This window comes from Bombus flavifrons, chromosome 6 (assembly GCF_040668555.2).
Source record: "Bombus flavifrons isolate JBK064 chromosome 6, iyBomFlav1_principal, whole genome shotgun sequence".
In the NCBI taxonomy this organism is placed as follows: Eukaryota; Metazoa; Arthropoda; class Insecta; order Hymenoptera; family Apidae; genus Bombus; species Bombus flavifrons.
The window spans coordinates 4,771,883-4,787,150 of NC_138447.1; the positions used below are offsets into that span (position 1 = coordinate 4,771,883).

The 15,268-nt window shown below is 28.0% G+C and overlaps 3 protein-coding genes and 1 long non-coding RNA gene across 7 annotated transcripts; 2 read left to right on the plus strand and 2 right to left on the minus strand.

Moving 5' to 3' along the window:
- Positions 1-49: 49 nt before the first annotated feature.
- On the plus strand, positions 50-6,169 carry Uvrag (UV-resistance associated gene). Of its 4 annotated transcripts, none has more exons than XR_011173445.1 (10): positions 50-960; positions 1,260-1,464; positions 1,619-2,206; positions 2,942-3,114; positions 3,205-3,431; positions 3,492-3,662; positions 3,739-4,686; positions 4,784-4,850; positions 4,927-5,451; positions 5,605-6,169. XR_011173445.1 is itself a non-coding variant. In XM_069115742.1 (10 exons), exons 1-10 carry the CDS (start codon positions 856-858, stop codon positions 5,116-5,118), a joined length of 2,607 nt encoding a protein of 868 aa, XP_068971843.1. In that variant the 5' UTR covers positions 50-855; the 3' UTR covers positions 5,119-6,169. The 4 variants fall into 4 exon arrangements, 3 of the variants coding, with proteins under 3 accessions (XP_068971843.1, XP_068971842.1, XP_068971841.1); XM_069115742.1 differs by having other exon boundaries at positions 3,739-3,881; positions 3,951-4,686; positions 4,927-6,169; XM_069115741.1 differs by having other exon boundaries at positions 50-759; positions 839-960; positions 4,927-6,169.
- Positions 5,039-6,966, minus strand: LOC138181141 (uncharacterized). Its single transcript, XR_011173446.1, has 2 exons — positions 5,764-6,966; positions 5,039-5,671 (listed from the first exon to the last, which is right to left on the minus strand). It is a non-coding gene; the product is annotated as an uncharacterized LOC138181141 (long non-coding RNA).
- A 1,507-nt stretch (positions 6,967-8,473) lies between these two features.
- LOC138181139 (retinol dehydrogenase 11) lies at positions 8,474-9,929 on the minus strand. Its single transcript, XM_069115757.1, has 4 exons — positions 9,555-9,929; positions 9,227-9,462; positions 8,853-9,150; positions 8,474-8,748 (listed from the first exon to the last, which is right to left on the minus strand). The coding sequence occupies exons 1-4, from the start codon at positions 9,825-9,827 to the stop codon at positions 8,575-8,577; spliced, it is 981 nt and encodes a 326-aa protein (XP_068971858.1). The 5' UTR covers positions 9,828-9,929; the 3' UTR covers positions 8,474-8,574.
- Positions 9,930-12,928: 2,999 nt separating this feature from the next.
- Positions 12,929-15,157, plus strand: Svip (small VCP interacting protein). Its single transcript, XM_069115758.1, has 3 exons — positions 12,929-13,143; positions 13,729-13,896; positions 14,157-15,157. The coding sequence occupies exons 1-3, from the start codon at positions 13,078-13,080 to the stop codon at positions 14,169-14,171; spliced, it is 249 nt and encodes an 82-aa protein (XP_068971859.1). The 5' UTR covers positions 12,929-13,077; the 3' UTR covers positions 14,172-15,157.
- Positions 15,158-15,268: the final 111 nt, after the last annotated feature.

Genomic DNA, 15,268 nt, shown 5'->3' on the forward strand with positions numbered 1-15,268 from the left:
TTCATTAAATTCTGCAGCAAAAGAATTGTCTTCTAGTGTATTTTGTATATTTCCAGGCCATAATATGAAGTTACTTAATGTTTGAAGTATTATAATTGTATTGCGGTGGAAAGCCGATACTAAATCAGATAGATATTATTGTACATTCTATTCCATTGAACTGTAATTGTTTTGCTGTATTTTGATATTTGTTTAATATCATTTATCATGGCACCACATGTTACTACGAAAGTGCTACAAATTACAAATAAACATTTCATAAAATCGCGGGAGGCCATAGTTACTAGATTATTTCTCCATTATATCGAGATGAGAGGCCTGGTAGGGCACTGTTGTCGGATTTACTGTCTGTCACCACGGCTTGTATCTAAAGTAGGCTGTGGCTGTGACAATGATCTTAAATTTAAATTTAATGTATTACTTGTATTGTGTTAGTGGACTTTATGTTAAAAATCGTAGAAGTTATAAAGTAGCTTCAAATTTAGATGCTTGGCGGTACTGAGAGATGACTGATCAAAGAACTTAATGAACATAGAGATATATGTGAAATGCCAATGCAAAGAGCTGTCAAAATTTAAGAAATGACAGTTTTTTATAACGGACGTACGTCTAGTTAAAAAGAATAATTATTGTCAAAGATAGAATTAAGAAGATTAAAATTTTATGCAAAGATATTATATTCCATATTATTTATTATTATCTACTTTAGCATTAAATATATGTAGACATAAGAATATAACCTCAAAGCACATTACAAGTGTGAATGTTAATTAAATCTTGTCACGTAATATATTCTATCATTAGGTCATTTTATTTTTTCATGATATTATTTGTGCAGTATTATGAAGATATACAATGGAGGTTTCAGAGACGAAAAACCTTGTTAGAGATTTGGACTTAACTCTACAACCTCGCATTTTTCCACGATATAAATCTTGGCTTCCTCTTGCTACACAGCAGGTAATTATTCACATAAAATGATTATTCCATTTTCAGTTTTATAAAATTTCATACATTATAAATTTATGACTGTATTTATGAAAGTATGCGGTATGATCATATATCTTATTTTTAATACAAAAAAGTTATCAATTACAATGATGATATGTTTAATTTTGTATGTAATCATTTATTCAATTTAATTATTTTGAAATAAGATTTTTAATTATGATAATAGTTATTTATGTCTTAACATTATATCTGCTTATACAATAAGATTAACGTATGCCAATTTATTTCACGGAACATATAATTTTCAGTTAAGACTTAGGAATCTTATACAAATAATAGGATGCAATCTGAAAACAGATATAAATAATGAAATTTGCTGGTTTTACTATACCTTACATAGAACAAGTATGTCCTCTCCTATATATACAAGCGAGGCAATTGATAATACAAATCCAAGATGGTCAAGTTTAGAAGTACCAACTATATATGCCACCAGCTATTCTACTGCCAGTGGTGAGCTTTATAATCTGTTAGTACCTCAAAAGTAATCATGCACTCATAGGTGACTAAAATTGATGCTTTGGGATCTAATATATTTATAACTACAATATGCAATTCTAATTAAATTTGTAATATATTTTCTCTTCTTCTTTATTTTTTGTAATAGAAATCATTGTAAGATTGTGGAAAAGGATAATCATCAATAATGCAACTACTGATTTAACCATATTTACATGGGGCATATCTTTTACTGGTTTGGCATATATCGGCCCAAAACTATCAAATAATTTAGAAACCATATTGAAAGAAAATTCTCTAATTTTTCAATTTCATGGTGGCTTTTTCACTCCAGTATATTGTTTCATTGAAACTCCTGAATTAAAAAGGTATCTACATATAAAGGTCAATGCATCTGAAATAAGAGATAGTTATACAGTGAGTAAGCTTACCAGCTTAAGAAATAAAATGCAAGCATTAAAACAGCAAACGGAATCGGTACAAACACTTCGGATACAAATTGCTTCTGGAGATAACTTTCATCCATCAAAGTATCCACAATCTTCATTAAACAGATTGTTTCAACCTCGTAAAGTGAGCAGGGAGAAGAAGGCAGAGATATTAAAAATACGTAAGGAATTAGAGGTAGCAAAATTTAGAACAAAATTGTTAGAACAAGAAAGAGCAAGAAAAATGGGAGAACTAAGAGTGTTAAATCAGATGCATTCTAATATTATGGAAGAAAATCAAGACTATGGTATCAGCTTTTAAGTGATATTCTTATAATATATAGAATCTCTCAGCTAAATGGTATTGCCAAAATATCTGTCTTATTTATCATTGCATGAACAAATTTCTGAAGACAAAGTGATATTATTTAAAGGTGCATATGTAATTCCTCAAATTTAGCTTCTTTTTATGAGATTTTAAGATCATTTAATTAGTATTTTATTAAATAGAACTCTAAATTTTTTTTCACCAGTGGATGTGATTCTTCATTCTCTATACAAAAGTATTAAGATACTTATGTCAGAAAATGCATAACTTAAAAGATCTCTTAGTTTCAAATGTAATGTCATCAAATGTAATGTATGAAAGACAAGAAAAATATTGACACAAGAGTATCACTTTGTGTCTCTTCTTGTCTTTCATATGTCAAGTTTTACAAAGTTAAGGTTAAAATATCTTTTAAACTAGACATTTTCAGACCCAAGTACCTTAATACTTTTGTATAGAGAATAAACAAACGCACCAATCGATGGATAAAAAAGTATAGGGTTCCATTTAAAAGTATACAAATGACCTTGAAATCTTATAAAAAATAATCTTGAAAGAAAGTTCTTTCCACCATTATATGTGTTCCTTGAAATAGTTTGTCCTAGAAGTTTTTCCATAAATAAGGTAGTTATTTAGGTGATCCCATATAGCTGAGACTATATATATGTGTATTATAATTTCAGTAAAATAATTTTAACACATTTATTGTAATCAGGTTCCGATTTAATGGAAAGGTATAGAGAATTGAATAAAGATATTGAAAGATTACATGAATGGCGACAAAATCAAATAGATACAAGAGAAACATATATTCAATTGAGTAGTCAACTTGCACATAGGAGAAGACAATTAATTTCAGAATTAAGCTTAATATATCCTATTTCTCAGGTGTGTAAGATATTTGATAGAATGTGAAATTTTAAAAAAGAATAATATGAAGTGAATCAAAATAAATTAATGTATTTACATGCTATACAGGGAGGAAACGGAAAATTTAGAATACATGATGTTCATTTACCAGATAGCGAAGATTTAGAATTATCAAATGATACTGTAGTTGCTGTAGCATTGGGATTTGTTGCACATACTACACAAATGATCGCCAATTTTCTTAACATACCTACTAGATATCCTATTATACACTATGGATCACGTAGTAAAGTTATAGATCATATTACAGAAAATTTACCTGACAATGAAAGACAGTGAGTATTCTACTCTCTATTCATCTTTCTAATTTTTGTAATATATAATTATCGTTTTAGGTTTCCTTTATTTGCTCGAAGTAAAGATAAGCTACAATTTCGTTATGCTGTTTACTTACTAAATAAAAATATAGCTCAATTAAGATGGTACTGCGGCCTTCCAACAACGGACTTAAGGGCAACACTTCCAAATCTTGCTACTCTGATAAATATTAAACCAAATCAATCACAGTATGTTATATTTCTATTTTAATTAAATGATATAAAATATTTTTTAATTTCACAAAATTTATCTTTCCTTTTATAGTTTGGATAATTCGAAACGAACATACTCTACTTCATCTTTGGATATCGAAGTTGGAAATAGTAAACAAAGTATAACACCACCAATGCAAAAAATAATTTTTGAAAAATGCCATCGATCTTCACGATCTATGAGCCAATTAAAAAGTATAAAATCTTCTCTCGGTTCTTCTTTGGATCAAGGTTTAGATAAACCCGTGCAATCCCTTGTTTTAGGCAGTCAATCAAAACGAATTTGTAAATCGGAAGAAAGTGCCATAGACAATAAAACATTGGTACTAGTAAAAGATAGGTCAAGTAATAGTAGTAATGAAACTTTAAATAATGCTATTCTAAATAATATAACAAATGTTGAAAACAGTTCTGAAGGAAATAATGAAACTGCAATAGAAAATAACATTGAAATTATGATACCAACTTCAGTGTCAAAGTCAACTAACATTACAGATAATTTTGACAGTCCTGTAAATATAAGAGATAGAAGCTCAAATTCTATAAGTAGTTGCGAAATGGCACTTACTAGTAGTCAAAATGGGGACGATAGTTCGAACGATAACAACATAATTAAGAAAGATGAAGCTAGAGAATCTATTTCAATTATTAATGAAATCTTAATAAATATCAATGATGTTGTAGATAATACTTTAAAAAATGGAAAGCACAGCGAAGATTATAATTTAGAAAATGAAGCTCCACAAGATTGTGATATTCTTAAAATGGCAGCTAGTGATAAAAGTTGTAGTAATTATGAACATATGCCAGTTACAACAGAAACTTCAACGTATAGAAAAGAACATTTTACTAAATCGTGCTTATCTTTAGATGATATAATATCTTGTGCTTATGAAGAAACTGAAAAGAAAGAAAGAACAAGTTCTATTTGTAGCTATCCAGAAGAGTACCTTTCATCAAAATATCTTGCATCTCGAAAACGATATAATTCTGAATCGAAGTAAGTACATGTTACCATACGTATGTAACAAAGATAACAAAATATAAATATGAAAAATATCAATAACTAAATTATTTCCTTCTATATATATATATAGAAAAGATCGAATAGATTCTGTACATTCTAAAAATTTGTGCCACAAGAACACAAGTAGAGAATCAGTGGTATGTAGATTTATTTAAAAATCTCTATCAAAGTGTTATGGGTGAAGTGATGTAATTATCTTTTTATATATTTCAGGTGGAAACAGAATTGATGCAAACAGCACAGAAATCAGATTGTTATTCGTATGATGAAACAAACAAATGTGACTTTCAAGCATCAGACGAATACATAGATATTATTAGACGTAGTTCAGAAAGTGTATATGCACGCACTGAAGCTTTAGCTAATAAGAAAACCAGTTTTAAAGTTATGAAACCACGACTGTAGTATTTGCATTCTAGAATCGAACAAAGCGCTGTTGTTGTTGTAATAGTTGGTTTCCAAACGCACCAGACTCAACAAAAATTCACTGCATGTTGTATAGAAAAGATTAGATTAATATGGACATTATTATTACTATGTGAAAATCGAGAATGTAGCGGTTTCATAAATTCTTTTCATTATGAAAGAAAAAAAGAAAGCAAGCAAATTTATATTTATTCTAATTACTTATTTTGTTAAATAGAAAATGAATGAATTATATTTGTTGATTGTGTTAAAAATATTTATCATATATTTATATCGCGTTTCCTCGATTGTTAGGTATAATTAACAATTGAGGTAAGTAAAGTAACGGAGAAGAGTCTATACTTTTTTAATCATAATACAATGGCATTTATTGAGATCATATCAATGACCCACTATTACACCCAATATTATTTAGCATAATGTCATAAATTTCTTCTTATTAATTTTCTCTTCTCGAATTGACAGGCAATATTTTTACTGTGATGCTCCTTTGTCTTCCTTGATCTTATGTTTCTTAGAAGATATATGCATTCTACAATTAAAAGGATATCACTATTATAACAAGTACGAAAAATGAAGGATCATTCAAGATGGCATAAATGAAAGAAGTTAATTTGTACTTACCAATATCTAATTAAAGCAGCAACAATAATCATTAAAAATTTGCTTTATATGTATTCACCAATGTTCAAAATCATTTCTATCCACTCTTTTTTTAAAGATTCCTTTTAAAAATATTTCAATATTTATTCTGTCATCTTCCTGCAAGCGATTGTAATCTTTTTCTGTAATTTATAGACATTTCCAGATTATTTTGTAAACTATCTTCTTCAAGTGATCCCACGAGAAAAGTTCGCATGGAGATTACGAAATGAGATCTGATCCATCATAATCGATCTATTTGTTGTTGAAATTATGTTCCAACCACTTTCAGGCTAGTGCTGTATAATTTGAAGACCCATCATCGTGTTGGGACGTTGCAGCCAACCGGTTCGAGCAGCTTAGTAGATGTCAATTGACTCCTTAAGAATTCACAAATACTTGTACCATATGTATAAAATGACTTTAACGGCAGATCATTGAATTCGCATCAATAAATGCCATCGTATTCTATCGAACGAAAAGATTAATTTGACTTAAAAATTTCCCCTATTATTGCACCAACAAAAAGATTATTTATGTGATATAATGTCCCCTTTGTTTATACCAAAAAATTTTTGTAAAAACATTTTTTTGGTAATTTCTATATCTCGAGATATTCCATCGATTTCAGTTAAAATAAATCTATATACATACATATACAGGTTGTCCCATTTGAAATTTTATCTCCTCAACTAGGTATTCGTTGTTCAAAAAGGTGTTTCAAGAAGAATTTATTTGTTTTCGAAGGGGACATTTCGTGATGGTCACAAATCTTGTTTTTAGGTGAACGCGTCTTTTACATCTCAAGATGATTCTTGTTTATACATACATATATATATAAGATACTTCACGCTCACTTGACATTGACATTAACATTTTGATTTATATCATACGTTACTACCTATAGCGAAAAATGTTTCAAATAAAAGTTGAATTGTTTCAAAGAAGACAGGTATATTTTGATATGTATATTTAATGTTAGTAGGTTTTGTGTAGGTGAGCGCATGAAGATCAAAAACTTTGTTTTTTTTAATGGAATCATATATTTTTTAATACATTAATTGATGCAGGTCGACATTCTCTGTGAAAAATTATTTATGTTTAAAAACTATTAGTTTAGTAAGCATTTTAACTTTTCTTTTATAAAACCTATCGTATAAAAAACAAGGAAAGATGTAAGGCACTAATAAGTAATAATATGTGTACTTTTGTATTTGTTTTCATTATCTTTCTTACGGTAGCTTTTACAAAATAGAAGTTAAAAAAATACATGAACTAATAACATTCAGTAAACTAATAACTTTCCAATATACATATATGGGTTAATACTCTTTTATAGAGAATGTTTAGTTGCATCTACCAATGTATTAAAAAGTACATATTATTTCATTTAAAAAGATAAAGTTGACCTTCATATAACCTTTTCGCGCCCATCTACAAAAAGACATACTATTAGATATGCCTCCCTCGAAGCCACAACTTTTATCTAAAACATTTTTCGCTACAGATAGTAATAGAGATGGAAATCAAGATATTAATATGAGATGAGACACCCTGTATATATGTGCATTTTAGGTACTATTATTTACATATAGTAAATTTTAGTATAATATGTAAATTTAAATCTTTTTGTGCATACGTGCGTCAAGGGCGCGTGTGTATTGTATGGGTCGTACAATTAATAATTGTACTTTTTATTAATTATATAATATCAAATAGCTAAATAAGAAAAAATTTTCATAATAATGATCCTTACATGGACATAGAATCAATATCATAATATAGGGATCAGTGTATGTTTATATTTTTTTAATTGTGATGTTACTATCTAAAGCTGATATTGTTATACATTCCCGTGTGAAGCTAATATTATTAAGTTGTCTTAATAACAGTTTCTTCTTGTAATGTAAAATAATGTTTCAAAATAATTATATAATATTTAAAACACCTGAACATCTGAATCCAATAGTATCGATTGGTAACTATAGTGTCCAAACTTTACATCTGTCATTTTTGTCATGAAATTTTAATATCTATATAAACTATCTATAAGAGGACCAACTAAAGCATTACTTACTATACGTATGTAATAACATTAAGTATGTGATAACTAATAATTTACAATGAAAAATACTGATACTTAATAAAAAAGGAAGACAAAATTGAAATTTTCTGATATGTAACTTATTTCAATAGAAAAGATATAAATAAAAAAATCAAGCATGCTTGAATTATGAAATATAAAATTAGTAAACACGCTTGATTAGTTTGACATGGTATCTTCAAATTATTCTACTTAGTATACTTGTTTACTATTCACAGTATTCTATTTAACATGGTACACAATGAATTACATGTCAAAACATGTAGATACACATATTAACTTACTCAACGTATAATAATGAATGTAAGAACAATATTATATATAAAAAACCTTTTCTTGTAATTTGATTCATATGTGGAACAATTCATATTGAATACATATTATACTACAAGACTAAAATATAAGAATTTTTATTATTGGCATTTTTGAAGATCTTTTTTACTTTTACTACAATTTTAAGAGGATTTAATAAAATTTATGACATTTTCAACATTCTAGTATTTTAAAAAATTATACAATAAGATATTTTATTTGTAACAATGAAAACAAAAATATTTTACTGTATCTTATAGGATTTATGGCGATGTCTTTATCTTTGCGTTATTATATTTACATATAAAAATAAATATATAAAATGGTGATTAATTATATTAAAAGTAAAATAATATATATAATATACATTAAAATATTTAATTTAAAGATTCATTAATTTTAGTCAGTTTTGCACTCACATCCCACAAACGCAGTGCTACATCAGGGTCTAGTTTCTTTTTTGAAACATAAAGTTTACAATCACGGTAAATATTACCACTTTCATTGGATAAGGAAGGTTCTATTGCACAATGTAATACAGTTTGTGCACCCTGTAACAAAAATATAAATATGAATGTAATAGAATATCTATTATAATAAATCAAATAAGAAATAATCCCACAAATAATGATATGTAACATATAAAGACAGTTACCTGATTTGCAGTACGTAAAAATAACAGAGCAACAGGCGAAAAAATAATATAGTGAAACCAACTCCTTTTAACATTTCTAAATAATCCTGTGTAAGTGAATCCAGGACAAACCATATATACATTAATGCCACTGTTCTTTGTTTGTTTTGCAAGTTCAATACCAAAATACGTATTTGCTAATTTTGAATTACAATAGGCAGGATTCATACGTCCTTTGACTACCAAACCTTTTTCGCCATTTAGATTCGAAAAATCAATTGTTCCAGACTCAAAAAGTTTAGATGTCACAATAACAATTCTATTATCAAAGAAGAAGTAAAATAAGTAAATAAGAAATTTGTATTTCAAAGTAAATGTTTTACTTTATGCCAGACCTGCTTGGTCCATTTCGTTTTAAATGTTCCAAAAGTAAATTTGTAAGCAGGAAGTGCCCTAAATGATTTACTCCAAAATGAATTTCAAATCCATCATCAGTTAAAGCATGTTCTTTAAAAGGAACATATACTCCAGCATTATTAATTAACACATGAACCTCCACAAAATTTTCTATTACTTCTGCAACAAATTCTCTGATGGATGAAAACGATGCCAAATTTAATTTCATTGGTACCTGAAAAGTTAATAATATTTTTTACAGATACATAGATCGTATTTGTTATATTAATTATGGGGTAGAAATATATAATTAGGAACTAATATTACCAGTTTTCCAGTAGATATTTGAGTACGTATGTCAGATATAGCATTCTGAGCGGTTTGTAAATATCTACAGGCTAAAATAACTGTAGCTTTTCTTTTAGCCAATTCCTTTACTGTTTCTTTACCAATTCCGGAGTTTGCACCTGTCACAATGAATACTCGACCTAGTAAACTGTCTGTATTTTTACATTTTCCCCATGTACGTTCACGACATTTTCGAAGTAATCCAATAAGTAATACTACCGGTAAAATGAAATAATACCATGAAGATACCATATTTGCTTTACGAACTACACCATGTGTATGAATTAAGGAATATTTATTTGTATACAATGACTTGTCAAAATTTATGCCCAATGCCGTATTATGAATTAAGAAATAACAGAATTTTATTTTACAAAATAACCTTATTTATCACATACTTCGATATTAAATTTATACACATATACTTCACAAATTACACCTTGTCTTAATGCAAAAGTAACTATTGTAAATAGATATTTGAGCAATAATCATAATCTTCGTTACACATAACAAACTTTTTTCATATTTTTATATAATAATTGTTTCAATTAAACTATATGATATTCGTTGTTTGTTATAGAGCCATTAATGCAAAATTTATACTTGTATGTTGTATTTATACTAGGAATGTGTACAATAACGATAACTCTATTTCTATCATTAAACAGATCTGTCATATGTATGCGTTACTGCGTGCAGACGTGCATACGTGCGGGTACGTATGTGATTTGTATTCATTAGATAATTCGATGGTTATTTGATTAAAGTTTTTATTCATAAATAAATGATTAAAATATTAAACTTAAAACTTTAACTTTGTGCCTTTTGATACTATCCCATTCGATATATGTTTGAATGGAATTGTAAAGGCAGTAAATTAAGTATACCTAAGTACTACAGACGAGTACTATGGAACGATTACTCATTTAAAAATATTTTCTAAAATTGTTATTATTGGCAGTTATAACAATATTGACATATTTATAAGAACATTACTTTTGTATTATATTCATTTCTAATGGTTTAACTTTGATTTACTGGACATAAAATTATTTCCTTTTTTATCTGTCACCTAATAATTTTCGACGCATATTATCTAAAAATGCAAGTATTAACGTTAGGAACACGAAAGCTACGTGTATGTAAAACGCAGCATTCTTAGCGTATTTTACAGGTTAGCATGACGCCATATCGGCTTCTATTCATGCTTCATTCAATGAGTGGACCGTACAGATGGCATCTGATTGGTCCGCAAAGAAGAATAATTAGATACTCTCGACTTCCGCTTACCTTATTCAAAAATGTAGTGTCTTTGAGCAGAGAGGAAATGAGAGTGTTCACGTCTGTAGTTCTAGATGTTTCACAGTACAGGTGCTGTACCATGCGGCCAAGTCCTGAAGTTAACTGAAGTTAGCGTATATAACATGCTATAAAATTAGGGATCTGCCCTGTTTGGTTGCACACTAGCACAGACAAGAACCTGTTGAGTCCCACGCTACAATTGTACGGTTCAACGGAAAAGTTCGTATTTACTTTTCTATTCGAGATAAACAAATATGAAAATGACAAATAATGCAATAATGAAACTAATTGTTGTAAGTTGCCAAAGAAAGAGAAATTAATTGTTTACTTCATTAATTATTAATAACACTATATTTTTGAACGATAACACATATAAAAGGGTGAGAAATAGTACAAAATGTCAAAATATAATAATTTATTAACAAAAAACAAAGAAAATAAACAATACATTTAAAAATATTAGATATACCTAATATGTATGTTCCCCTAATATATGTGTCCCATATTTCTATACCAATAGAGTATCCTATAAAGAAAAACCATTCAAAACGTTTGAGTCAGACTCATATTATTCAAGTGTAAATTTGTGCCTTCGAGGAAATCCCAACTGCTCCTCACCCTTCCTCTTAACTCTTGAGACCTGCGCTCTTCTTTTTTAATCTTCTCGGGCACAGATCTTCCTCAGTTTTAACGGAAACTTTCCTTCGGATGCTCCTAGAATCACTGAAGAAATTGATTCTTCAGAAACTGTGGAATTCGGAACATGATTGTTTTGTATGCTGACTTCATAGTGATCGTTTTGTTTTATCTTACGAATAAGAGAGTTTCCGCGGTCAGCAGGAAACTGCACCCTCGCCTTCTGCGTCGAAACGTCCTGTTCTCGGACGATGTCGGGATTCATACTCTTTTCTTTAAGTCACAATTAGTTTCATTATTCCGCGACTTTGTCATTCTCATACTTGTCTATCTCGAAGAGAAAAGTGGATATGAATTTTTCCGTAGAACCGTACAATTGTAGCGTGGAAGTCAACAGGTTCTTGTCTGTGCTAGTATGCAACCAAACAGGGCAGATCCCTAATTTTATAGGTTGTTATATACGCTAACATTAGTTAACTTCAAGACTTTGTCGCATGGTGCAGCACCTGTACTGTGAAACAACTAGAACTACGGTCGCGAGCACTCTCATTTCCTCTCTGATAAAAAATTTTAGTTTATTTGAAGTAAAACCTGTACTGTGAAACAATTAGAACTACGGTCGCGAGCACTCTCATTTCCTCTCTGATAAAAAATTTTAGTTTATCTGAAGTAAAATTCTTAGACTCAACGTGGAATTGCTGATATCATATATCAGAAAGGAAATCTTATATATGTCATTGCACATGATTTAATGATAATTCTACAATAGGTTTATTTGTTTATTGATTGAAAAAGATACATATATAAATATCATATCCTGTTCAACATGAAGAGTCAGCAGAGGTAACAAACGTACATGACTGGTCAGGAGCATATTCACAACTTTCAGGCATTGCTTTCCGGACGGAATTCTTAAAATGAGTATACATAATTGACGCAAAAGTTTTGCCTTAATTGCTTATATATGTATATAAAACTAATAATGCAATATATAATATACTACTGTACAATACTACTGCGCAATAAATAATATGCACAAATAATGCAATATAATATTACAATAGATAATCGATGCTCCGATGAAATTGGTTCTTATATAAACACAACAAAGCGTTTACGCAGGGACTACTCAACATATCGATTGCGAAATTATATTTGATAAATCAGTAAAAATACCTTGTTCAACCAACAAATCTTTTAAATGATAAAACAAATATAAATTTATCCTTATACTTCGTAACGTGCTCTTGACACTGCTGTCTGTCATAAATGCCCATGTCATAAATCCCAGAAGTTGAAGATGGCCCTAGCAGTAACCCAATAACTAAATCCGCTCCTGAACTCAATATCTGCCACCCAGTAGCTGATGCCCCTTACATCTGACAGTTGATTAGTACATGGTCGTTCTGTTTACTTTTGCTAACTTCTCGTTGAATAGAGTATAGTAAATGACAACTCTTATCATTCGTACACGTCAAAAGCTGTATGTTTATTGAAAGTAGTGCAAAAATTATAGTATAAATAATTTAATTTTTAACTGTAGTAAAAACTAATTGCATTTATCATGGGAAATCTGTGCTTATCTTGTTGCAAAGAATCATCTTCGTGCGAAGATTTAACACCAGATTTGGTAAGATTAAAAAATTAGAGGTTATTTAGTAATATGTACTTAAGTACGTATACAATGTTTTTATTAACATCTTTTTCATTAATATATATATTAATATTATTAATACCATATTAATACCAATAACCAACATTAAGTTTATTAATGTAACTGTTACTTTAACATCTTTGTTTTTATAAATATCTTTTCTCTTATATATTAATATTTTAAATTGTCATTGCATGTTCAATTTTTGCACAATACTACATTTTTTGTACATACATATATATTTGTTGTACGCGGTATTAAAAATTTATCTTAAACGAATTTTTGTCATATTAAAAAATATATTATGTTTTTATTTAGGTTGCAATTCTTTATAATAATTAAATAAATATTTATAATAGTGAAATATCCTTTCATTTCAAACATTAAAGAATTATTTTAGGGCATTAATTTTAGTTACAATAAGAATAATAATTAACAGTAACTAGTAGTAAAGAAATTCAAGACATGAATAATGTTGATCTTTTTAAACATACTTTTAAAGATTACTTTTAGTGATGATTACAAAAAATTTAATACACAAAAAGATACATTTATGTTTAGGAAACTAGGAGAAGGAAGCAAATGGAAGCTGCAGAAAGAAGAATTGCTGAACAACAAAATCGAGGTATTAAAAATACTGATGCTGTTAGAAGGCAAGAAAGGCTAGATCAATTACGTGAGAAGCGCCAAGAAAAAGTTGGGAATAGGAATATGCAAAATAATTTAAAGGTAAGATGTTTAATTTTTTAAAGAAAAGAATTTGAATCTCTAAAGTTTTAACTAAGAGAACTGAGTAAAAATTGCCAAATTGAAACAGAATTGAATTGTATTAAAGAAAGAAATTTTGTTTTAATGGTCTATATATTGTTACATTATATTTAAAACTAAAATACTAATAGTTACTTCATTTGATGATTTTGCAATTTTTTTAAATTAAATTTAAGTAAAAAAAATATATTATAAATAATTATTTTTTTTTATTATTCTAGTGGCAAATTAGTTAATCATAATCCTGGATGGAATTTGCTTCAATATTCAAATTTTCAAAAATATACAAGTTGGAATTATTAAGAATATATACAGTGTACAAAAGGTGTATTTTATATGGTACTGTTTATTGATAGAAATCAAAGAAAGTAATATTGCAGGTCTGCATTTTGCAAAATATAAATATTTAAAGATATATACATTTGCATATATAGATGTATATCTGTTTTCATAGATTATGTTTTTTATAGTGCCTTAAATATTTATATTAATTATACCAATATTTTCTATGATATATAATTAAAAATGTAATTGTAATATGTGACTAAGTGTGTCACAAAAATATATGCTATATTATGAATAATTATTATTACATCTAATGTAATGATTTTTGTGTTGATATTACTTATATTTTTCATCCTAATATATATTTATATTTCAATATCACAAACGTCTGATGTTTTAATAATCTAATTAGTGTTTGACAAAACAATATATCTTAACTATATGTATGTAAGATCATCATGACCAAATTCTTTATATTTTGTTATTATTGTTGGATATACTTTTATTAAGATTGTATAATATTCAGCACACAGTAGAATATATTATTTATTCATGTGGCATATTTAATAAGAAAATTAAAAATGAACTTTCTTGTAAAATTTCATTTAATAATAATAATACATATATGTAGTTGTGTAAAAAATACAAGGCTAATGATACATATAAAACTAATTTATATTTATTTTCTATAATGTGATAGATACATTGAAAATGATGTACAGTGTAGGCTGGCTGTAGTGTTAGTAATCATGATAATACCTGTCATTAAATGTAAATGTACGTTTATGTATAAATAAGTTTGTTAACAGCAAAAGTGAAAAAATACATGTTTAAATGAAGAATATTTGTATGGCGCTATTATGGGTATAATTATTTGTTATAATTAAAAGCCTAATGAATTGTACAATTAATGAAAATAAATAAATGTTTATATATATTCAATGAGTTATTTAGAGTACATATTACTATGCACTAACAACAAATACATGTATAATAAAATAGATGTTTGTAATCTTTTCTAGATCAAATATAGGATTTATTTAAGAAA

What these genes read in the sequence shown, in the direction of transcription:
- LOC138181139 (XM_069115757.1), bottom strand. Translation starts at nt 9,827, where the DNA reads ATGGTATCTTCATGGTATTATTTCATTTTACCGGTAGTATTACTTATT. An exon ending in AAATATCTACTGGAAAACTG is followed by an intron (nt 9,463 to 9,554) that starts GTAATATTAGTT and finishes TTAACTTTTCAG; the next exon opens with GTACCAATGAAATTAAATTT. An exon ending in AAACGAAATGGACCAAGCAG is followed by an intron (nt 9,151 to 9,226) that starts GTCTGGCATAAA and finishes CTTTGATAATAG; the next exon opens with AATTGTTATTGTGACATCTA.
- Uvrag (XM_069115741.1), top strand. Translation starts at nt 856, where the DNA reads ATGGAGGTTTCAGAGACGAAAAACCTTGTTAGAGATTTGGACTTAACT. An exon ending in GGAAGAAAATCAAGACTATG is followed by an intron (nt 2,207 to 2,941) that starts GTATCAGCTTTT and finishes TATTGTAATCAG; the next exon opens with GTTCCGATTTAATGGAAAGG. An exon ending in ACACAAGTAGAGAATCAGTG is followed by an intron (nt 4,851 to 4,926) that starts GTATGTAGATTT and finishes TATATATTTCAG; the next exon opens with GTGGAAACAGAATTGATGCA.
- Svip (XM_069115758.1), top strand. Translation starts at nt 13,078, where the DNA reads ATGGGAAATCTGTGCTTATCTTGTTGCAAAGAATCATCTTCGTGCGAA. An exon ending in AAGATTTAACACCAGATTTG is followed by an intron (nt 13,144 to 13,728) that starts GTAAGATTAAAA and finishes ATTTATGTTTAG; the next exon opens with GAAACTAGGAGAAGGAAGCA.